At 48.6% G+C, this 25,469-nt stretch overlaps 1 protein-coding gene across 7 annotated transcripts in view; it reads right to left on the reverse strand.

Annotated features, from left to right (window-relative positions):
- Nucleotides 1-1,908: 1,908 nt before the first annotated feature.
- Nucleotides 1,909-25,469, reverse strand: part of LOC125954990 (RNA binding protein fox-1 homolog 2) — a 149,695-nt gene continuing 126,134 nt past the window's right edge. For 5 of the 7 annotated variants that reach the window (XM_049685770.1, XM_049685775.1, XM_049685773.1 and 2 more), the window contains 7 exons: nucleotides 24,337-24,363; nucleotides 23,937-24,192; nucleotides 13,822-13,888; nucleotides 8,663-8,710; nucleotides 5,755-5,909; nucleotides 5,626-5,689; nucleotides 1,909-5,553 (listed from right to left, as the gene is read on the reverse strand). In XM_049685770.1, coding sequence (XP_049541727.1) covers nucleotides 5,509-5,553; nucleotides 5,626-5,689; nucleotides 5,755-5,909; nucleotides 8,663-8,710; nucleotides 13,822-13,888; nucleotides 23,937-24,192; nucleotides 24,337-24,363 — 662 coding nt within the window. In that variant the 3' untranslated portion in view covers nucleotides 1,909-5,508. The remainder of the gene's footprint in view (nucleotides 5,554-5,625; nucleotides 5,690-5,754; nucleotides 5,910-8,662; nucleotides 8,711-13,821; nucleotides 13,889-23,936; nucleotides 24,193-24,336; nucleotides 24,364-25,469) is intronic. The other 2 variants (XM_049685776.1, XM_049685772.1) reach the window with 1 other exon arrangement.

Consider the following 25,469-nt stretch of genomic DNA (forward strand, 5'->3'; position numbering starts at 1 on the left):
TTGAATAATCGTTGGATCGCAAAAACTCAGAAACACAAGGAATAGAGCAGGGGGAGGGGGGGGGGTAGGGGGGAAGAGTTATTTATTTAATAATTACCCTCAACACATATACACCTTTTCAGTAAAATATATCGAAAAAAGTACTCCAGCAAACAAATCGTTATACAAGTATACTTATTTATCAACAACAGCTAAACAAGCTATTGGGTCGTCTAAATAACATGGTCACCTGCAATTGGATTGCAACATTTATCGAACCTATCCTGTAACTTACGGTTCAGTATCCATGCTTACCCCACAGTAGCAGCGAGATTTCGGATAGCTAAAAGCCGAAAAACACACGTGGTTGGCATTTTATGAAAATTTTATTATAAAAAAAAGAAGAACATGATGGTGAGTGTGTGTGTGTATTGTGTGTTAGTGAAGAAATGTGGCGCAGAAACGATCGCTTCGCAACCTCCATCATCTTCGGCCTACGCTTCGATTGTGTTGTGTGTGTTCTTGCATCTACAAACTGGTTGGTTCGCTTTGCTGCGGCTGCTGTTGATGATTCGCAGGCTCATCTACTAATCTGGGCATCTGGGATCCCTGGCCATTTTGCGTCTACTAATCTCGACCTTACCTAGTGTCGACAGTTCTGGCTGACTCTAGAATCTCTCTTTATGGGGAGCTCAGCTGATTGAGTGGGCGTGCTGCTACCACCTGACCACTGTCGGGGATCGTGCCGCCATCCATGGGTAGGATGGACGTGGAAAATGGAAGGTTTCCGTTGTGTTTAATCTTCGTAAATCTACTGGGATGACTGGTAAAGGAGCGTTTGCATGATTGACTGGGCTGGTACTTGGGATTTTGGCATATCTCCTGCGCCTGGTTTGGTTTTCCTCTTTTTTTTTTGGTGCTGAGTAGTTTTGGTGAGCTTGGAATACTCGTAATCGCTACAGCGACTATTATACTATTTCACTTCGCTAACCCTATGTTGCAGCTGCAGCTTTGTTTGCTCTCTATTGGTTTTGCTTTCCCCCTTCCCTCCTTCGTTTTACATTAATAACGTCCGCTAATAATGGCATCCCTCTGCTTCAACCTCGGCCCTGCGCTTACATTTTTGGTTCCTTCTAATGTTTGCACACTCACACGTACACACAAACACACATACACACACACACACACACAGCCACGCATACACACAAACACACGCACACGATTTCTATGCTGCATCATATACTGCAAATAAACACGTTTGCTTGAGTTTCGCTTACTAATCATCCCCCTTAGTAACGGCTTTTTTGTAGTGGGTGTTTGAGCGGCCCATTTCTGCTTTCAGGGTGGAAGTGGAAGGAAGGGCGAGGTGGGGTAGAGTGGGTGAGAGATGGAGAGGAAAGTAGTAGTAGTAGTAGAAGTGTGCGGCGTGTTGTGGATTGTTAAACACTATGAATAAGAATATTTTGTTTTTTTTTCTTTTTAATATACTTTTGTGTGTGTGTTTTGTGTTTGCAGATTTCACCTCGGGGCTCCCTCCTGTTGCCTCTGCCGCGGCACTCCTTGTTAGATTGAGACTTTTGCTCCGTAACTACGCGATTCTGCTCCCATTAATAGTAATAATTTGGCGAAATTGAGAGGCCCGCGTAGCTTTCCACTGACATCCTTTCTCTCTCTCTCTCTCTATCTTTTTATTTAAAATGTACCCTCTAACACTGTTTAGCAGATGCTTTCTAGTTACTTTTTTTTTTACTATTTATGTTGCTTTTCCGTTTGCCCTTCACACCACCGCCAGTGAAGCCGAACGCGAAAGCACACACCAGCTAGTGTAGTGCAGTGTCTGCCCCCGGGCTTCAGAGAAGAGGGACGGTGATACCGTACCGGGTAATGATGTTGTATGTATAGTTCAAGTCTATCGTGAAGGATACGCACGTACGCCAACGCTGTTGCTACACATCTCGCCACGCATTCTCTATCTCTAATTACACAGAAAGGAGAGAGAGACGAATCGAGTCCTTCGTCTCTCCGCAAACAGGACGACCTTGGGGCTATATCCAGGGATTTTTTTTCGGAGGGTCCTTGCTTGGCGCTTTGCCACATTCAAATTAAACCCTGGATAAAATCTAGAAGGTCTTCTTATCATTAGCTGAAGCTTTACTTGAAAATGAAGCAAGACTTCTCCTGCGCAAACAACCGCGCCTCGCCTCGCCTCGGGAGTTCGAGAAGGATTCGATAAAGCTACTTTCTTAAACGCGCTAATCCCATGTACTGGAGTAGAGTAATCTAATATCTGCATGTGCGGCAGCTAGCATTGGCTTGGTTTGTTGGAGTGTTAATGGAGAAGTAACCATCCCCCTGCGTGGCGAGACTGCCGTGTGTTACCAAAGGCTGTCGCTGTCTTCTCCCGATTACGTACCGATAGAGAACATCGAATCAAAAAGGGCCTATTTACAAACGTTTTTCCGGCTCTTGAACGTTGAGGGCGCTAGGGCTAGCGGGCGGGCGGGCGGGCTTGCATTTGAAGCAATAATAGCAGCAGCGATCAAAGCTCAATGACCAAAGCATAGTGGGTGGGCGGATACGATGCGGACAACAACAACCGAGATTGTGCGGCAGAGATTAAGCTCGTTCGAAAGTATACAATAATGCACCCCGTGGCTGTCCCTCCCTCTTTTCAGACATTGTGTGATGCGTGTGATGTGATGTGTTACAACAAACGAGGAGAAAAGTAACATCGAAACGGTACGGTCCGGGAGCGTGGTGGGGCTTTTAACGAAACAGGTGATTCGTAGATGCCAATTTGCTTATCGCTAAAAGGTAAAACTAGCATAAAATGAGATTTGTGAGATAGAAATACGATATTATCATGTATATAGAGTGTTGTGTGTATATATATAATGCAAAACAAAAACAATTGTTTGCCGACTAATCCGTAATATGGCTGCGTTCACTCTAAGAGACGCTTGTGACGAATGCGCCGGCCGTGGCATGTGCCTTCTTTTGGGCCCTTTACCTCCTTCCTTGTATTACACGCACACGACGCATACACTTCGCTTTCGCTTTTCATCTACAATATTTGCGCATTTTATACATACAATAATCCTACGGTTTTACTTTGTGTTATCCTTTTTCGTTTGTTTTTCTTCTTTTTTGTGTTTTGTGTTTTCTGCGTTTGACTTTCACTCTCCTATATTACTTTCCCTCTTATTTATTGGCTGAAATTAGTTAGGAATCTATTCTACGACGGGCGCGTGTTGCTCGTCTGAGCGGGTTTTACTTTGGGCTTGCTATCGTATCCGTCCTCATCTTCGCTTCTATCTTCGTCTCATGGGTGGGAAGGAGCTAGGTTTATGTATCACGCGACACATTCGCGCCGCACTGTAGAGGAGAGGTTACATTTCTATCGTTTTGTGCCATGTACCTTGCGACTCATCGCTAATGCTCTACTAACTGTTGATACTTGTAATCGGGTTGCTTCCTTGGTTTCATTTGAAGAAAAAAGGGGTTTGGTTTGGAGGGCGGGCGGTAGAGGAAGGGGAAATCAAAATTGTACACCTCACCTCGCGAATAGATTCACTTTTTGTTTTGTTTTTGAGCATTTTCCATTTTAACACTTATGACTGACCGACTTTCCGCTCTCTTATTTAATAGGACCATCAAAATCTGTGGAGCAGCTTCACTGATCTGGGAGAACCCCCTTTTCAATGTGTCTATCACTGTGAATTACGACACTTCTTCGTAACCTTCGTGCCTTGCTCTATAACGATTGCCACGCCAGGTGGAAGAATATCTCGATTCGAGTTCCAAGTGGGGTTTGTGAGTCGCGCACCTATGGCACTGGAGGAGGAAGCGCGCTATTTTGGAAGAACCAAAAACCCCTTTGTCGGGCTCACTAATCTAACTACAGGTTTTGTGCTCCAAAAACAAGGTGTTGACAGGGATGAAAAGAAGGGGGAAGAAGGGATCAATTTGTGCTTTCTGTGTGGCACATTGTGAAACTCAATATCGTGCAAACTGGAAGTATATCTTCTATCACAAACTACACCTAGCTTGAGAGGGGAAGGAAGCATAGGGATGCTATGCTTTTAGATTTTATGGAAACGGCGCGCCTGACCCAAGCGACGATAATGAGGCTAGATAATAGGAAAGGAAGGGATACAAAAAATATAGACACATGTAATAATGTCGTGTATCACCTATCGTCTCTTTGCGCGATGTGGCCATGAGTGGAGCGCGTTGTGCGATGCACTAGTTCCCCACGAAACCTCACAGACACTCATATTGATGTCGCGGAGGATTGCTTGAGCATTTGAGTTGTGTGCTTCTCGGATTCACGATCACAATTTACCACGATTGGTACGGGCCATAATTTGTGCGTTCTGAGCAATTATGTTTTGTTAGCATTCACCGGAATTCAGGAGGTAGACAAACCGAGTTGACGCAAAACGCAAGATTCAGATTACGATTTTGAGATTCTTAGTCGATGGTTGCTCTCGTCAGCGTCAGTACGCCTTCGAGAGATTATTTTCGGGACAGCAAGAGGGTCGGTGAAGACCGCTCTTCGCCCGATTTTATCTTTGGTGTTTCGGTGTTCGCTAATGAAAGAACGGTGCTCAACGTTAGAACGTGCTATTGGCGGACAGTAACACAGTTTAAAGAGGGAGAGAGATAGAGAAAAAGGAGATAGAGAGAGCTGCCTGTTGCTGCTGTTCTCAACTGCATAGAGAAGAGAGTAAACGCCTAAAAAGTAAAGCCTAATCCTAATTGCAAAGAAAACAATACACTTGTATATCGTAGACTATCCTTAAACGGCTCCTAACTGTGTGGCCTGCGCGTGATCATTTATCATGGCACTTCACCTAGAAGTGCCCTTGTGCATCTTTTTGTGCCACAGCCCGACCTTAGCGTAGGGCTTCCGTTTCTTCCTGGGGCGGATCAGAGGCTGTTTTGTGGTGTGCTTTGGTTTCATGTTACACGTACACGTAATGTCTGTCATTGACCACATTGGCTTCGATTACTTTCTTCTGGTACCTCTGGTAATGTACCGCTTTGACACACGATTTGCTCTGATGTGAGAGTGGGTTACTAGTGCTATTGCTAGTATTACCGCCGCACACGGTAAGGAGGTCTAAACTAGGAGGAGCAAAATATATCATAATCAAAAAAGTAGGAAGAGGGAGTGAGTCCCCCCCCTAGGATACCATTCAAGAGAGAGGGTATCTGAACTAGTAGTATACCAATGACGCAAGGAAAAAGGATCTATCCCTAAAGTGGAGTCGCTATTACTCTTCCCCATCATCACACGCTAATACGCTATCATCTGTGTGCGATCGTTCCAGCATTCCGGTGGAGGAGTTTATAGATCGGAAGACCACGTGTCTCGTCGTCCCTTTTTGCATTCTCTTCAGCTATTCAGCGGGGATCATTAGGATCATTGTTTGTGCAGCGGAAGAGGAAAGAGGATGAACGTGAATTGCAGACCGATACTACACTATCCGGGGATCCTTGTTGCGTCTGTGTGTTTGTGGGTATCTAGTATGGCGCAAATCGATTGTATCCTCCTCGGTACATTGTGGCCTGGAATTTGGGAAGAAGAGCCATATATTACCGTCCTCTAGTCGATCGGAAGTTTTTTCGCGGATCACTTACCCCATAGCCGGGTACCGGTCCGATACCGTGTCCTAGGTACGGATCGGCGTATTCTCTGCCGTATCTGCCAAGGAAAAAGTCAACATGAAATCCCGTTTTCCCGTGAGGATGGGTTACGGCGATACTTACCCTGCGACCGCGGTGTAACCAGCGACGGTTGGTTGCTGAGCGGCTGCTGCTGCCGCACCGTACGCTCTGGCGGCGACGGCCGTGTAGTTGGCAGCCGAGTACACCTGGGCGGCCTGTGCCTGCGACAGTGGAGTTTTCAGCAGGGGAGCGGCCGCCTGCAGTAATGTGGAAGAAAAACAGAGAGGGAAAACCCATGTAAGCGAGAGCGTAACTAGAAACCCTGTTCAACCCGAAGTACCTGCCGCTCGGTGGCGGCGAAAGGACCAAAATCAATCTTTTAGATTTAATCAACTGCATACCACCCCTCCCTGCCACCCACGAGAAGCCTCTTTCCCCCGTGGCGCGTGCTTCAATTCCAATAATGAAAGTATTTCATCAAAAATTCAAAACTCAATTCACTCTCAACGCCACGGCACCACACGACGTCATGAACACCCACGTGGTGCCCCGCACTGATCTGGCTGGCTTACCGGATACAGAAACTCAATGAATCGAATGTAAAAGTTCGATCGAATCTATGCTTCTTCGGTTAATGAAATCCCCGCTCCCGATGGGCCCTCGTCCACTCGTCTTACTCTGCTATGCTCTTGCTACAGCCGCTGATTCCGATGAATCGAGAGGAGCAGCTAGCGCCAAAGTTGGTAATCGATTATCACGTTCCGGATCTTGGTGAGCTTTGCTAGCAGCCTCGGGGCCATGGGTGTCTTCTCACACACATCGTAATGCTACTGATTAGAAGGAACCGGGGCATATGGTTGCGAGGAAAGGGTGCTGAACCCGGATAAAATGTGCAAATTAAATTACTCTCTCTTCTTAGAACCATTCTCGCAACCATCCTCATCCACCCCCCGGGAATGGTGAAGATGGAACAGGTCCTGCATGCACGGTGCGCACCCTTACAGTCCCTTCTTCAAGCCTCGCTGAGCTTTTACGCGATTTGGAGAATGATTTGCTGACGTGACGATGCCCGTATCGGAGCAGCGGAGTGTGTGCCCGGCGGTGAAAGTTGAAATTCCTATCTCTTGAAACCACCAGCAAATGGCGGTAACGGTTCCGCAATTCCTTTCACCAGCTCATGGTCCATTATTATTGTAATGATAATGTGAAACCATCTGAATTGTGGAAACGCAATAGATCGACTCAACAGCGACCACGACACGACGCATGCTGGTTTCGCACATACATCGCACGTGCACACGCTTGCTTTAAGAAGCAGCAATCCTTTCCAGTGATGAACAGGGAATGGGCCATGACCCCCGTCGGAGTCAGCAAAATAGCGATCCAACAACCAAATTATGGCTGTCTTCTACCAGGGCATGTATATATGGAGCAGAGATAAACAGCTTCTCGGCTCGGCTTAGCTCGGCAGGACGTGCACGGAATGAATGTACCGCCGGCGCTAGTACCGACAACAACTAATGAATGTTATTAGCGAAGCTAATGTCGGACAATCACGGTGAAAGTAACACCAACGTTGGCCGACAGGATACATCGCCGTCGCCGTGTCGCTCAACGAGGTTTATCTGCGAGGCGCAAATGTTGTCCTCCATCAGATCAGCACAGGGACAGGTGTGTGTGTGTGTGTGTGTGTAAACCTCCAGCCCGGGATGATATGCTTGCCTTTCGCGGCAGATTGATGGGCAATCGAGCGTATCACGCCAGTGTCGGTGGACGGGAAAATTAATGCCCGGGACACAGCGTACGTGGTTCCGGGAAGTTTTTGGAACCGACACGATAAAAGAACCGCTGGTGAGGGGAGGTTGAGGCGCCACGCCATCCCACGCAGTGGAAAATTGGAGGAAAAATTATTGCATCATCTGTTTCGCTTAATTAGGAATCCTCGGGGGAGGGAAGGGAACAGGGTGGAGGAATGAAGAAGTGACACGAGCAGTGAAGGCGCGAAGCGAATCGAATCGAACGGCCATAAATAATGCTAATTTATTAATTCATTAAACCATCCCCATCCTCTTGCTCTCCCCTCCCTCCACCGAGCCCTGGGAACAGTACAGATTTCGGTTCACGACTGTTGCGAGCATTCGATTGCGCTGGATCCGGACTTTTGAGCGTGGATAGAATTACGATTTCATCCAGGCGGCGGTATCCATGTGTACCGGTTATAATCTAAGTTAAGCAACTACGCGGGTCCGGGCGGTGCTCTGTGGGGATCGGATTGATAAACTTGCCGACACCGAAAGGGGCCACCGGGTATGTAGTGGCCCCGGGGAGAGGCATGGTAAAACCTTTCTCGCTCGAAAGCTTTTGGCGCGCCCGGTTGCTCGCTGTTGGTGACCGGCGGCAACCAAACAATTCGATACTCCTCTCTAATTGGTCCTGTTCAAGTTAATGAGCTATTTTGTGGTACAGGCCTTTCCCGCCACCGGCCACCGAGCTCCGGTGGGTCTCTGGCGAGCGAAACCGCAACTCTCGGTCCGGGCGTGTCGGGAAAGCAATCAGGAAAATTGATTAGCAGGAATAGCGGTGCACACGTACACCACTGTACCGTCCGTCCGTCTCCTCCGACTCCAGGACCCGGAGACGGAGCCCAAGAGCCGTGCCAAGGCCGGTGACCGATGAATGATTGAGTGATTCCATTTGCTCACTCATCCATTGATGCTTTTAAACTTTCTTAATCAAATTTGGTTTTGCGCGCAGCGGCGCACCGCTCGATTCATATTTCGGAGCGTCCCTTCCGACGGAGAATGTCTGTGTGTCATCACACAAATACAAGCAAATGTTGAATCAATTAACCACGGCATTCGAGCATCCCAGGATTCTCCGCCATTTGAAGTATTCAAACGATGCAGAATATGGTCGAATCCGAATCCGGCTATTCGCGTAGCATAGCAACCGCGTTCCAATGAGCCAATTACACGATGAAACAGCATGGATGGAGAGGCTGGATACTTACGTTCAAAATGGTAGGCTGTGCCTGCACTTCCGTCACCGGTTTAGCCGCCTGAAACGGGGGGTGAGATATAGGAATGAACGGTTAGAACGAATGACGATGCCGATCGAGATGCCAAAATCACTGACTAAATGCTTGACTGATGACTGAAGAAGTGAAACTCATCGAGTGAAACTCGAGAGAATAAAACCCCGAAAAATATATCCCGGAAAAAAACGACACAAAAAGATGACTTTTCTCCAATCGATCCGCTTCACCTCATCCGGGATTAATCACCTCATCCGGGAGCCAGCGGGCGGCGCTTTAATGTATTGCACCAAATCGGTTTATGCACGCGCTTTAAATGCGTAAAGAATTCAGCACCGGAGCCATCGGTGATGATGATCATGATGATGATGATGGTGATGATGGTTTTTGTGCGTTCTGTTAATTATTCATAAATTTCTGAACTCAACCAGCACTCCCGGATCGCCGCATGACTCGCCACGTTTTTACCGATACGCCTGCCTGCCCGTATTATTTTTTTTATAGCGGAGCCATTTCGCTCGAATTTGGTTTTTTTCTTTCTGTGGGAGCCCATTCGATACGATACGATACGGGGTCGTCCATGGCCGCTCCCCGGTTACCGTTAAGTTATGTGTTCCCAATTCAGCTCCCCGGGAGTTTGGTGGAAAAAATTGCCAGTAAAACTCAAAAAGCCCGCACCATTCCGGGCCAGGCCTTATTTCATTTTTCAATCCTCATTCTGTGACCTCCCCCCATCCATGAGAGGCCTCTTGAGGGATAAAAACGGGGAGAAAAAAGCTGCGCGGTTGTTTGCAATGAATTATCGCTCTGGCACGCCACCACACACGGGCTGTACGCCATATGTGCTGGTTGTTTCACCACCACTTACCAAATGGCATCTACTTGAGTGCAAGGGTCGATCGGCGGAGGATGCAGGATTACAGCGATAAAAGCCACCGTTGGCATTATCGTACACAATTACCGAAGCCCATTCCGAGACCACCGATGACCACTAACGGTGTGTGTGGTTACGGATGCTCTCAGTTTATGAGTTATTAAGTCACGTGAATAGGGCAGGAGCGGAGCGTACACCACGGATCAAAACGGTTATGGTCGGTTCCGTGGCGTTGCCGTAAAATCAATGACGCTGTCATGAGCTGGCAATTGCTGCCCTGTGCGGCTCCTGGATGGATGCTCGATTCTCTGGTTCTGCTACCTAAATAGAGCGTTGTAATTGAAATTAGAGCCCTTTCGCTAACCCCCCTAACAGACCCGGTGAGGCAAATTTCAGCTCGCATATGCCAGCTCGTGACATCAGTGACGAACCATCGTTTTTGGTTTATTAATAACCGCACGACACATTACCGTGACATTCGCGGTAAAACACCAGCACGGCGCGGTGGTGGTGGTAGTGCCCCTTAACCTAAATGCGTCCCCATCAACCGAAACCCCAGATGGTGTTCACCGACGGCGCATTATGCAAAAACATGAGAAGACAGCGCAGGGTGAGCTACCTTTTGGGCCCATCGTCGAAATTACGTCGTCGAGGAAATCGAAGATAAGGGGAACTTGGGTGATCCAGCACCAGCAGGGAGGGGGCGCTAGGGCGCTAGGACGACGACACCATGCCGTGTGCCACGTTGCGATCATTATCTGGGGCGGAAAATTGCTTCTAATCGGCGGTAAAATGGTTGTGTCCGTGATTTTCGCACTCTGCCAGCGCCGCGCTCGCTCGCTGGCCTGGCTAATCCGCAACCTCCCGGTGGCAACCACCGGTTTTTTGGAGCAGCCTTTGCACAGCACAGGATGGCCAGGATGAGAGCACTTTATTGGCAATTGGGTCCTGTCCAGCTGTTTTATGGACGTGTAGCGTAGCAGTCAAGCGGCCGGTTGACGGTTGCCTGTCCTACGATAGCACCGGAGTGGATGCGAAATGAAGTCTCCGCGGAGAGCGACCACCCGGCGACGAGTGAGATAAGGTTCGCACAAAGCGATCAATTCGTGAGAGCGTGCTTGGTGGTGTATCCCCATTGTTGTTGTTCATCGAGACCGTAACTTACGACTCCGGAGAGGCTTGCTGTGCCACTGGAACCGTGTTTCATCTTCTGGTTTCGATCCTGTTGCACACTTTGCTTTATCCCCCCGTTGACGGGAATTCACTTCGAGCGACGAAACAGAGGCCACACACGCGCGTCGCTTCTACGCACCGCACCGAGCATAAACGTTCGCTTTGATGCTCTCGATTCTGGGAATGGCGGACGGTGCGGAATGTCTATCTGTCGTCTCGTACATTGTTCACGGAGGCATCGCGGGCTTCCAGTGACAATATACTGGCACACACACACACACACATGCAAACCCAGGGACACAAGCGGACGGTGTGGTTTTCGGGAATTGAAATTGATTCCAAATTTGATTGCGCAATACCACGGGAGACCACAGCAGGAATGGGGTGTTGTTGTGTTGTGTAGTGTTGTGTGCGTGTGTGTGTTGTCGTCGTCCTCGTCCCCGATGGCGTGGGATTACGCTACCCACCCCCCGCAACCCATACCGATGAGATTTAGCGCCGGCTTAGCTCGCTCTTAGCGGCACTCGGGGCCATCCGGGTTTTAAAGGACTTGGCCGCATAAAATACGGGATAAGACACAATCGTGTCGTCGGCGGGCTACAGTAGCAGGCTTCGAGCGATAGTGTCTGTCTGGCTCGACGGATTTGCCGGGCTACCGGGCAGCGAAAACACTCTGGACACTCACATATCGTTGCGGAGGTCACTGGCACAACCATGGGTGACGTTATCCGTGGGGCAAAACTGATCGAATTCAGAGTCCACCTCGGCAGTCCGGCCGTCCCGACAGTCCTGCTTCTCCTGCCCAGCTGCCGGTCCGTGCGCCTGTCCGGAAATGCGAGTCCGGGATGGAATTGGAATCCAGAATCGAATTAAGGTTGCAGCTAATGGAAGATAAAATGGATTTGGCCGTTCTACAGGAAATGTGCTGCGTGCACCTCCGGACACAGTCGGACCGGGAGCCGGGACCAATTGGTCCGAGCGAAAGATAGAGAGCATTTTTTGGATGATGGTGTGTGTGTGAGAGAGAAAGTGTGAGGTCAGGACAGGACTTGTGGATATGGACATGCCGGGCATCACTGGGCACACGCTGCTGGTCCGACAAAATGTCCGACTGTAGAATTATGGCCACCATTCTGAGCTGCGGTACTGAACAGCCGGAACGCCGTTCGAGGACAGTGTGCGGCAGCAAGCAATGGCAATTTATTTTTGAGCTTCATCTTCTACACCACCGCTGCGGTTGCCAACGATACCGTGTGCCACTCGATAATAGATCGATCGCAAATGAATTTACCATTAGGAGGCGTGCGCCGTGCTATCACACCGGGCCAGCATTAGCGCCTGCGAGACAATTCTCTTTCAACCTCAATATCCAGCGCGGGCATAGAGAAAGTCGATCAATCATATCAACAACAAGCATCTCGCTGATTGTTCCGTTAACTTTTTTTTCTCGCTTTCGCTTAGCGAAAGCTTTGTAAGGTGGAAAATGGAAAAAGGGAAATTAGGATCATCGATTGTCCTCGTTCCAGTATCCGCGCGAAGTAATTACTGTTTCGCATCCATCAACGTCACGGCAGGGATAAGCGAGTGTGTTTGTGTGATTTGCATTGCCTTTCCCTTTGGTTTTGTTTGTGGAGCCTTTGAAAGGTAAATGTTAATAATATTAAAAAAAATAAGTAAGGTGAGTTTTAAACAAAAACGCTTCTAAATTAGTCGTTGTTGGAATGTTCTAGACCGCCTGCTACCGCCTGCTAGGTTTAGCTAGCGGCTAGCGACTGGCAAATTTTGATTGATTGTAATGCCCTTCGAATGCAAAGGAATCAAGTACTCATTGCGAGCAAAAATCTCCTTCATTCTCAGTAGTGTGGCACACAAAGTGTTGTGTCCTTCCAGGGAAAAGGAGGAAAAAAAAGAAAGCCCATACTATCCAATTCGTCATTCCACATTGTCGCAAACGAGGTAGGAAGAGCGCCGGAAAAGCATCAAATAAATAACAAGCCAATCGGTTTGTGTGTGTGTGTGTGTGAATCATCAACCGCCCTCTCGGTCGTGGGAACAAAGTGGCTTCTGGTGGTAGCGGTGCTCCTAGCAGTAGTTTCAGCAGTGTGAGTGTTACAGGCGCCAGTGGCGTGAAACTCTAGAACCAGAAGTGGGTGCACTACGTGACGCGTCACCGCCAGAGCTGCAATGCGGTGTGTGGATGCATGACAGCACAAAATGGATAACCAGAGGAGGAGGAGGAGGAGGAGGAGGAGGAGGAGGGTGTCTGAATCAGAGGTAGAGGTAAGCAAAAAAAAGTGACAGTCTCTTCCATTTTGTTGTGTTGCAATTCAAAACGGAATGCAGGAAAAAAAACGCCATGAAACGCTGATCCGCGCGTCCCGATATTCTATCACAATTTTTCACCAGCCAACCCAACCCGCGGGGTGGTGGGTGTAGGTGGGTCGGTGGAAAACATCGAAAAATGATTGATGTTACTGCTGCTTCGATGCACCGCGCAATGGTGGTGAGCCAGGAGTGGGGGAGATGGCAGGCAATGCCATGGAGACATCAATCCGGTGGGAGCTTGACAGGAAGAGGGCTGGATGAGAGCCTTGGTCTGTGGTCTGTGGCGCGCCAACAGGTAGTGCCCGATCGTCATAAACTGCTGACGACGATGATTGGGTTATGCACACTCCAATCGAATAGTTTTCCCATCAATACTAGCCCCCTCCCTAACCCCCGCACCCGAAGCTTCAACCTTCCCCCGGAAGGGGGTTTACGGTTCCGGTAATTTAATTGACGTCGATCCGTTGGCCAGCTTGATGGTCGATTAGTTTGCGATCACGAGCACACTGGCAGTAGTGGCGTTAGCCTGTGCTGGGATTTGTGTTTTTTACGCTTCCCTGAGTAGTGGAACCATCGAACGCAATTGCGTTATGGTTCGCTATGTGTCAGCGGTTGGGATCGGCTGCTTGCATGTTACTAGCCGCTTACAATATGGCGTCTGTTGTTGATTCGAGTAGGAAGTGCATTTAATTGTTGGTAGAGGAAAGTTAACCTCTACCATACGCACACGTACACACGCACGTACGCACGCAAAAACACTCACCTGTAGACGATAGTTGGAATCGGCCGCTGATGCTGCCGCTGCTGCCAGGTAGGGATCGAAGTAAACACTGCCATATGGAAGGTGAGGGCGAGCAGCGATGCGATGATGATGTGGCGTCGTTCGATACGTTGGTGTGAGTCCCCGGGTGCAATGGTCGACAGAGAAGTGGACGAAAAAAATAATTCCAGTTAGTTGTGGTTGATTGATTATTTAGCTGGCCTTCTGGTGGGAGTTTTCCATCCGCTGGGTCACTCTCCTTTTTCGCTACTCGCTCTCAATAGGCTTCAGCTGTCGAATCGGAGCAATCCATTGTGCAAAAGCATTTGCTGAAAATGGATTGCTTGGATTTTAAATTCCCTCGGCCAAAGGGAAGTCAACGAGCGTAGTAGCATTGCCAGTAGCGAAAAGAGGGACGTGAATTCGACGTGAACACTCGCGAGAAGGGAGGACGTTGTGTGGCGTTGTGTCCAGGCGCTGCGTTGCGAGATTTCCTAACACCATTTGCTACAGCCACACACACATGGAATAGGACGAGAGTTCAATTGTGTGAGTGTTCGCGTGCTCGGATTTTCCACGGTAAATTCGACCCTGCTGCACGTGTACGGTGGCGTTCGGGAGAAAATGATTTATTGATCGTTTGTTTGTGCAAAAGGATTTCGAGTCGAGTCGGGAGTCGACGAGAGACATCAGCATGGACCAGGGGAATCATGGTTAGCATCGTACCTGCACCTTCAAAGATCACTATAAACAATGGTGAGCACTAGCATGATGGAACTGGATTGACTCCCGGTCCCCTGGGGGAATACCTGTGAGTACGACCTCGAATGTTGTTTGATTTAAGCCACGCGAGGGGATTAGAGCGCGGGGAAAAGAGTGTTTTCGTTCCAAACGTGCCTCACTTCGCAACCGGTGATGGCGATAAAGTATTAATTGAATTTCTGATAAAACGCAACTCGCCACCAAACATCATACCGGAGCACGATGATGATGCACGGATAGCTGGAATCCAGTCCCCAGTAAGAGAGTAAATTCACTGTTCTGAGGGTTCCACTCTGCACCTGGATCTGGTGTAAGGCGCAGGAAGCACCTGAAGTCTGCTCAGTGAGTGAAAGATAATCGGATATCAATCAACGGTCAGGTTATGGTTACGGGGCTGAACGCCATTTACAATCTCGCCAATAACAATTCTAATTTCCACTCTGTTTTTCCCAAACCAATCACTCCCCACGAGGGACCATCCTTGGATGAATCCCGAACTGGGATCGAATTGCGTCCGACAAAGCTTAGGGGGCACGGAACAAGTAGGCCATGATCGGCACGATGGTTGGACCCGGAGTTCTCGGCGTGAATCTGCGGAGTCCCAGAAGGACGACAGACAGAAGCGCGGCACAGAACGGTATCGCATCGTTATCGTTTGGTAAATGAAATTCAAAAATTGAAATTCGTTTCGCGTTTGTTCGCTCGATCTTCCCGCCCTCCCCCCGGGGGGTCATGACATTTCGTCAATCGAAATGTAGCATTTTCCGCTACGGAACTACGGAGCGCGTGCGTCGGATGCTGGTTGGCACCGGCAATGTGTGCGTCCGTCTGTGCCCGTTGTCACTTTTGAAAGCGTATTCCGAATTTATTATATTCCTTACTTTTGGAATCGATTTCAAGGCATTTTTCACCCTCTCTTCACCCGCACCCCGCATTCACCACCAAACCGTTCCCAAATATCATCATCAGGTGGGCTTTTTTTTTTTTGTGGGCGAAAGGCAAAGAAGCAGAAACCATTACTTCCGCCGTGGGCAGATCTTTTGCTGGCGATACGCGCGTTTCGATACTACCTACTCCCATCAGCCGGTGGAAAATGGATTGATTGGATGGGCACCACCACCGCCATCACATCCATCGAAATGTGCCGCGGGAAGGAAACGATTGCGAATCGCGGGGGTGCGAGATTGCGATCGGGCGCGATTTTTCGTTCGCATTTTCCCTTCGCAGTGCGCCCGGGGTTGGTGGTTCATTGAAGCAGCAGCACAACACAGCAGTCAGAGGCTAGCTTTTCGTCTGCTATTTGCCGAGGATGAGTGCCGACGGACACGGAATCACGCAAAATGGCCACGAATGCCGTGAATCCAGTTTTACGAGAGCCATATTTCCAAACGCCTCTCCGATTTCCCATTTTTGGAAATTTGTGTTTCCGCCTCGGGATGGCTGGGGGAAAAAAATGGTGTCCATATTTTCCCGGCACCAGTTTTCCAATTACCAAACACTCACGCCGCTCGCCGCCAACCCGGGGTTCTCTGGTATCGCTAGCTGGGTGATAATAAAGCCGATAATGATGTCGCTCCATTATGCGCGTAACGTCGACGATGGTGGTAGGAGGAGGAAGAGGTGGAAAATGGTGCGAGTTTCGCAACCCCGGATTTATTGCGAAACTTTGCCGACGTTCGTAAAAGCTAAATAGAGAGCGGAAGAGGAAGATACAGAAAGAAAGAAAGAAAGAAAGAGAGATAGAGATAGAGAGCGAGGAGCGCGATATTATCCCATTCCACCTTACATCGACACGTTTTCGAATGGGGGATGATCTTCACCCTCCCGGCACTGGCTGGATTGATGTGAGAAAGGAAAAAGTCTGGTCTGGTATGGCCCCATTGAATCGAGATAGCATAATCACTGCCGACACATAATTCGAGCTTCCTTCCTGTTCCTCGCGCCCCGTCCTGTCCTGCTGCTCGACTTCAGAACTAGCTGGTTGGGTTTAAAAATCTGCGTCCAAGATGGACCCCTTCGAAGGCGCTCTTCCCCTTTTCTCATGCTGCTGCTGCTGCTGCTGCTGCTGAGATCGTTATCGTATAGCTAATGTATTTTTATGATGCTGCTTTCGAATAGCTGTCTGTGAGTGTGTGTTTGTATGTGCGTGCAAAGCTCGAGATGAGGCAAAACTAAATCGAGCATTTCGAGCAAACGGGCTTTTAATGCATTAAATGTTAATGCCATTCGTGAAATGGTCGTCTCCCACCAGTCACGCTAAGTAGCCGTTTGTGGGAGTAAAGGAAGGTTTGACCGTAATGTGTGTACGCCCTTTAAAGCGTCTATTCACTTAAAAGGATCCATCCGTTCCGAGAAGAGAATTGCTCGTCGGGACCAACAACTGCAGCATGCTCCTCGTTAGTCAATTGTTTGCGGGTAGCACAACTCCAATCGGCCGTTCCACCATCTTCTACATCATTCATTTTACAACGTCTCCAAAATGATCCGCCGTTCGCCGGCACTGAGTGAGCATTTTTTTTAAGAAAAATATTTTTCTTATTCATCGAACCATGAACGGGAAATAATTGAATAAATTTCGCTCAATCACATTCCATCAACTTGACATAAAATTCACGCTCGGCATAATGCTCTGCCCATAATGATGAAGGGCCAGCATCGTACTATGGGGTCCCAGGAGTATCAAATCACGCACACGGCACGCCACGCCACCCCACACCGGTGACGTGGTGACAGGTTGCGAGTTGTGGTCGTTGCTGCGATACATGTCGAAAGCGAAATCGACCTTATTTACGGGGAAGTCACCCTGGGAGCAGAAGGTTACGTGTGTTTAACGACTTGGAAATTCTGCGAAGGATTCACGAATTACAATGAAGCCATAAGGGGCTGCTAGACGCGCTCACTGTCCGGTAATGAATGTGTGGTTTGCTCACGAGGGTTGTAGGTATATTCTCCCCTTCTTGAGTCTCGTATCTTGGAATATGTCTTTTGTGATGGTGGAATAATAATGCAGTTCAGTGCATTGGTGGAGGAATGCAATTTGCCTCTCGTTGAGCGAATTCCAATAAGGGGAATCGGGTTTGTGGAAGATGTCCTTCGCCACAACCGAGGGCGGTCGTATTTTTGGGAAACTGTCTGGCTCTTTGTCGCCCGGCGGAATGGTAGCTGGACGCTAGAAGCTTCCAATTTCTGCTGCCCAGTCCCGGGAAGGGCACATTCTAGGCGCAATAGCCTAGGCAACGTCTCTTTGAACGTCATTGTGCTGAGAATACTGGCGTGAGAGATTCCATTCCCTACGTGTGGTAGGACACGTTGCGCACGCTGATCTGTCTTTTATGTTCCGGTGTGTGTTCCGGGACAGCTAACTTGGAAATTCCAATCCTCCCTGTCGTGTCTGTGAACCGCCGCTGACTCCGCTCCGCTTGTCGAGTCCCGGTTGGTCAACCGCAACCAACCAACCAACCCGTCGGGACGTCGGCAGTCTTCTTGGTGGGCAAAGGAAGTCGAATATTCACTTCTGGTGTTCTCTGGCCGCTTTTCTCTACGGCATATCATAATGCCCAGAAAGAAGCGGCAGAATATCATGATTTCCGGAGCAGCACGGTGCTTCCTACGGTGGCCGGGCCGGCCAAGCAATGGGCCGTCGAGACTGTGGCGTCTGAAAATGTGCAATAAGGCAAGGTATATAGACGACCAGGGGGACACACGAGAGAGGAGGGTTTTAAATTTATCCTTCCCTAAAAGTTGTTCCAAACCGTGAGCTCCACATCGGGGAAAGAGGGAGTGCATTCCCGGAGGGGGGCAGAGAGTGAAAGGCTACCAGTTCACCGCACTGTCCGAAACGAGTTGGTCACACGCTGACAGAGTCTCTCTAGCGCGGTCCGGTCTGTAGTGGTCTATTTCGTTTTCCCAAAGACTCGGCCACGGAGAAGTTGACCAACCACCACCTCCAGCGTGGAAACGCTCCAGTGCTCCCTCGCTGTTGGCGTTGGTTGTGGTACAATTATTTGGATATGAACGTATCCTGGGGTGTGTTCCTGCCTCCGCCCCCCTGAGAAGCGGTGTGTGTGGTAAAGTACCGAAAGTTTTCACTTCATTCCTCCTGGTGTTATTCGCCTTCTTCAGAGCAAAGGTTTTTTTTTTTCCCCCCGTTATCGCTGTTTTGGTTCGGTTCGGTTTGGTTTTAGTTTTGTTTCCCATGAAGTTGGCGATGTTGTGTGCTGTGGTGCGCTCTCGCCACTACACTTTTACTACGGCGCGAGATATTGCATAACATCCAGTGCGGGCACACAGAGCCGTACCAAGGAGCTACGACGGTGGGGCACACATATTGGAATAAACGGATTCGTTCACAACAAGGTATACGTGTGCGCGCGGGCGCTGCCTCCGGTGTGCACTTATGTTTTCGTTCGCAATGTTGTCACATCGCACATTTCACAAGTTTCGCTGTGTTTACTGTTCCGCTCGCTGGTTTGCAGGAATCTCAAGCCTGCAAAAGGATGTTTTATGTGTAGCCACCGGTGCTGGTTTCCTTTCCAGATCAAACAGCGGCGGTGCGGAGGATGTTAAGAGGGAAAGGAGTTAGCTCAAATAAACCTACTAAGGGGTTTCGCCGTAAAAGTTTATACGAGCTGCGTGCTGGAAACAAGCAAATAGAAATGAAAAAAATCAAACTAAAAACGTATTTCCGCGCAAAACAGCTTCTTTCGTTGATCCCAAGTATCCAGGCGTGTTTCTATTGACAGGCCCCATCGTGAGGGAATGTGAGTAACTCACATGGTTGGATTGGTTTCACAAAATTTTGGATAACAAGCGGGAATGACCAGAAATATGTTTGGTTTCCACTTTTACGGTCGGATGAAATGAATCGAAAATGGTTTGCCGCTTGCGAGAGGAAAAACATATTAATTGCGGGTACACAAAACGATACTGCAGTACGCAGCGGAACATGAAGGTTGATCAAACCGGTCGTTCGTTTGGTTGTTTCTACATTTGCCTTCTCGCTTCTGCCATGTTATGTTGACTTACGGAAGAGAAAGTAACCAGTAAAACAACGCACGGACACAGCAAACGATTGCGTTGTGTTGTCCAGGACGCAGGGAACCGATTGCTACCGATTTCCATATTCGCGATTGAGCGAAGTGGAATGGACGATCGCAAACGATAGGGAAGATGATCCACTGTAATCCGCTGAAGCGCAAATGAATGAATGAATGAAAGCATGTTGTTCCAGCGCCCGTCCGCGGGATATGAATATTAATTTTATGGTTTTGGGTTTTCTAACTGTTCCGCAATTTTTTCCCCCTCTATCCAACCCTGTAATCCTGGAGGGCATCGGATGTAGACGGGTGTATATGCTAACAAAGCTTTGGTTTCAACTTTCGATTACCTAACCAACACCGGGGAGTGGATGGGATAACCATTAGATGGTTTTAATTTTCTCGTTCTCGGACCGCTCTCGCTCCTTGTGTACGCTCGAATGGTGTTTTTGCCGAGTTAGTAAACATGATTTCCATACCCGAGAAACAAAAGCATCGCCGATAGTTTTATCCATAAACGTACAGTGCTCCATGGCAGCCAATGCAATCAAGCAAGCAACACAATCAAAACAATCCACCGACAAAGGGGAGGATGTCCTTTGGAGAGTTGGTCTTGGTATTGTAATTTCATGTTGTATGCCAGCTACCGGTCCGGGTTCGTTGTAGCGCCGCAGGACATGGTGGTTCCGTAGCGGCGAGTTTCGGTTTTTAATTTCCATCGCCAACGGTGAAGCATAACTTTTAAGTGGATTTTGTTTCACGGCGCGCGAGTTGATTGCATATCGCGACAGTATCTTACGGTTAAACAGCCAGCTACTATCCACCAACACCCTCGCCAGGTCAGAAAGTCATAAAAACTAACCCCTCCTCGTCGGAAGCACTGTCGAGCGATTCATTGGTTTGGTTTGGGTTTAAATGTCTCTGTGATCGCCCTTTTTTTGTGGCAGGTTACAAAAGTCAGATCAGTTAACCTTTTTGGCATCATTTTTAAACACAATGAATGTACCGAGATGCACCAGATAGCACGTCTTTTTCCAACATTCACACCGTGCCGTAACGCAACGCGTTATGAATGCTCATAAAGTCGTACCTCATTCCGCAAACATAATGAGATTATCCCAAATCCCATTTCACACTCGTGCGAGCAATCAGAAAGGATTATGGTGCAAAGGTTCTTGTCCAAAGATCGGCCCAATGGGTGTTGGTGTTCGGTGTGCTGTCCGGTCGACCTTTTATTAAATTCCTTTAACCCGCCCGTTCGCTCGGCTCACTACGTCCACTCTCAAGGCCAGTCCAGAAGGCTAGGGAAAGGGTCGTAGCGGAAGGGATAGGCGTAAAGTTAACAGCTCCCAGCAGCTCCTGGCCGGTTAGATAACAAAAGCCAACAGGCAGAAATCGCCGAGCGCTAGGGCTGCGAGGGAAAAGAGAAGAGGAAGGAACTAGCGGGCCATCCCGCTTTGCGATTTACTTACGGCGCATAACCCGGCGGTATGGTGGGTGCACCGTGTCCATTGAACGCAGCCATGGTTGCGGCCGATTGTGGTGGAAAGCGACCGGGTGGTTGCGTTGCCGCTGACGCCGCCGCCGCTGCCGGAAGCAGTGTGGCCGTAATGGCGGTCGACCGTGCGCTACCGGTGGTTCCGGTGACCGGTGTGCTACCGGTACTGCCGGTGCTACCAATCGTGGGGTGTCTAGCCGCGCCTGGTGGCACCGTGGACGCGTTTCCGGCTAGCGACATTACGCCCGCAATCGTTTGTTGCTGGTGATGCAGATGATGATGCTGATGCTGATGCTGATGCTGCTGCTGGTGCTGCAAGTGCTGAAGTCCCGGATGTTGCAACGCGGCCGGAAGCAATGGATGATGCTGGCCAAAGCCGGGATGATGGAGCATTGCGGCTGCGGCGGCTGCTGCTGCTGCTGCTGCTGGATGTGAACCTTTTTGGTCGTGCGCGATGCCGTGAGATGCAGATCGTGATGCATTAGCATGATGATGGGTTGCGCAGACGTGACAGGTGGGTGGTGGTCGGGCGGTTTAGTTGATTGTGTGAGGGCAAAGCAAATCCAAATGTGTACCAACGTTGGTTGGATGTTTGTGTACATGTTAACGTTTGTATGATTGATGAATCGGTGGTGATGGTGGATGTGTTAGAACGAATATGAAATGAAAAGAAAAGAAAAGAGGGAGAAAAGCGTGTCAGGAAGATGAGTGCGAGTGTGTGCGTGCATGATTAGTGTAAAATGAGAAGAAGCATATAATGTTTATAATGGCATTTGTCTTGCTATGCTAGCATGCTCAGTTAGATGGGAGTGATGAAATGCACGATACAAGTTATGAACTAGTGCTACTACAAACATATTATTGCTAAAAAGAGGAAGTCTGCGGTTAAACCTGAAAATTCTGGAACAACAGTCTAGTGGAAATACGGATGCGGACGGAAATGCTCTGGAATGTCCTGGAACAGCGCATTCTCTGGCCAAAACCCCATAGCCATTCCGTACCGTGCGCCTGTTTACATCAGCATCATCCCCATTATCTTTTCATCATCCCAGCGTCCGTCAAATCCACGGGAATCCATCCCGTGGCAGTCCAACCTCTGTGGCAGTGAGAGAAACCATTTTGGCGCATTAACAATCTTTCGGTGGAAAATTGAAAATTGGACCGGAATGCGGTACCAGCCGGTCGGGTATGATTTGCGTGCAGCAGTCAAGGGAACACCCAAAGACCCCGTGGTTTATGATGCGACCTTTCCACCGAGATGGTGGTTTGGAGCTGCTGCTGCTCGAGATTGGGTTTTTGTGTTTGCTGCTTAGCGTTGCGGATTGGGTACCGTACACGGAAGCGTGGCACGAAACCAGGAGGATATGGCCGTCGAGAGAGTCGCAGAAGAAGCATTCAAATTTCAAACGAGCGAGAGAGAAAGAGACAGCGATAGAGTGGAGGTTTAAGGAAAAGGCAAAGAATGACGCCTTTCTTGGAGGAGAGGAAAGAGATGTCCAAGAATAGCCAAGAAATATCCGGAATACAATGTCGTCATTCATTTCCTTAATCCACGTCTTCGCTCCCACCACGCTACGCTTTAGCATGGGTTCGCCGTTTGCCAGCCTGTGCCGACCGATTTCTGGCGTAACTTCGCATTGCTGCTGCTGCTGCTGCTGCTGCTGGTAGCAAGTAGCGAGACGCGAGATTTACTTTGGCTGTCCGAAAAGTTGAGGCTAATCTCTTTAGCGTTTGTTTACGGCAAGGATTTCCCTTCGCGATGTAGACCTCTGCAAGAGGGTGATGTAATGTTTCGAAGCCCTCGACTCTCAATCTTCGCTCCAGTCCTTGGTCTGGGTTCTTTAAGTCGACTGAACTGTGTTCGATGACACGATCCAGCGTAGAATGAGGTCGGGACATTTTATGATTTCATAGCGATACTTAGGAGAAATGTCATTAAAAATGTAAAGACCAATCAACGATGGTACCGGGGAGCGAGGCTCTCTGTAATACAACATTTGAGACTGAATCGAGTCCAAATGATTTCGTCTTTGGTAGAGATCCCTCATTTAGTTTCAGTTTAAATAGAGCAACATTGCATAGGGTGGGCAACATATTTAGAAAATATACCGTGAATGGAGGCGCATGGTCAATGGAGGCGCGTGGTCGCCCATGGTTTTTCGCTGTGTTTTCAAACATTCCTTTTGCAATATTATGCTGCTAGCCCTTCTGTGTACTTATGCCAGACGTGAGCATTCAAATTAGCAATGTACCATGATTGTGTCATTTTCCATGGAAGATTAATTAACAACGACCACGTGGCCGGGTTCCCAACGCGCATTACATTACCTCTACCCACGAGTGGCGCTTGGCGATGGTTCATTGTTCATCTGCAAGTAAAATACAGGAATAAACACACACAAACATGCTTATTTCCTCACAGACACGTCTCCTGGAGCCATTCAAGTTTGCATCCTCGTTCCAAGAAATTCCATTTCAACCCTATGGCGCTATGTTTCATTAGACAATCCTTTGCTCATTGTTCACTTACTCGGAATTTCTCTTCTCCCAACGTTGATTGTTCAATTAACAAAAGAAATTATCGAGAAACCCACAAAACCAGCAACAAATGGTGAGATGCTTAGTCAAGTAATTCATATGGAAATTCCCCGCCAATGTGTGTGTGTGTAGCTGTATGCGGTGTCGTAGACGAATGTTATAGGAGCGTTTCGAAGGAAGGAGGAAAAATCTGGCGACGAATTCAAGACACAACGCAACGCCTTTTTCTCGAGTGTGAATCACGAAGCCACAGCAGTGAATGGATTTGCCACCCTGGTACGGACCTTCTTCGCTGCGCGACGGCAGCAGCACGCTGGGCGGCTTGCGCAATGAGAATTGGTGACGTGGCGGCGGGTAATTGGTTAGCGGCCGCGGCTGCGGCGGCCTGATTCGTGGAAGCAGCTGCAGCGGCGGCTGCTGCTGCGGCGTGCGCTGCCGTGGGTGTCGCCGCGGCCAATGCTGCCGTGGGTGTTGCTCCGACCGTGTTGGCTGCGGTGGCCGCACCTAACCAGGGCCACGTAGCGAGCGGTAAACGGTAACCTGTGTTTGGTTCAGAATGTGAGTTAGATTGAAAATTCCAGAGCAGAAACGAGTCGCTTTGTAGGACGACGTATCACCTATGCTGGTAGCTACTTGATTGAATGCTATTTACTTAACACTAGATACAAGATGGGGGTGTCTTACCTTCGGGCCACGGAACACAAACGGCGGCTGTTGTTGGTAACCGAACACGGATTTCGGTTGGTTGGCAGACAGAGATGATGCAAATTTGAAGAGAAAAGAGAAAAGCGGGTTGAAAGAGAGGAAACAATAGATTAGTTGATGTTTACGCATATTTGAACAAAAAAAAAAAGATAATAGCTACGCGATTGCAAATTGCACAAAAAGACATATTATAAACATGGACAGTGATGTTGGTCATGGCGATAATATGATGAGAATGAGGGGCGTTATGTGTAGGAAGAAAGGGTATTGCATGAGGGATGCATTGTTGCAGGGTATCGTTTATGGAACAGGGGATGTGCGCGAATGGAGAAGGAACGATATTCTGGGGTGGGAGAAAGGATTCGTATGGGGTTCTTGTGCGGCGATTTAACTTTGCAGAAGCAGTGAGTAGCCTCATAAAGTGAGACGGTTCAATGAACATTAAATCAAAACGGCAGCATTGTTATGCTCCATTTGTGCGTCATAATGGCGGAAGCGCTAGATTTCCGTGGGACAATTTATCTACGAGATTTCATATCAAACGCACACGCACACACACAACGAACGATTCGTGCAATTGTGATAACTGTCAGCTATCGAAACTAAAAGGCTAGCGATATTTAGTTGGTTTACTATGGATGACAAAACGAACTGTGGTGCGATTTCAACGGTCATATAGCTTGGGTGAGTGAATGATATATTTTGGAAAACGTTCCACAATATTAAGGCATACTGTTGAACCGATATTCGTTTCTTTTGCTGGATAAAGCGGCGAAAGATGGATGTTATCTGCGCGTGTTTAACATTATCTTTAACGATGATCGCTGTCGCGTGTCAACCGCCACGAAATTACCGTCACATTGGGACGCGTCGTCTGCTTAAAACAACCAACCGTCAGTTACCGGTTTGGGGAAAGAGTAGAATGCGAAGGCTGAAAGTGCTTCAGTTAACGATGGAGCATATCGTGTGATTGATAGTGATCAATTCATTAAAAGCCAACTGTTACATAATAGCCAGTGACAGCGGCATTCAAGAATTCTCTCTGGTTGCCGTAGGACGTTCATGGCAGAGAAATTATCCGGGGAAACATCATGCAGAATGTGTTTAAAATT

This window comes from Anopheles darlingi, chromosome 3, assembly GCF_943734745.1.
Source record: "Anopheles darlingi chromosome 3, idAnoDarlMG_H_01, whole genome shotgun sequence".
NCBI lineage: Eukaryota > Metazoa > Arthropoda > Insecta > Diptera > Culicidae > Anopheles > Anopheles darlingi.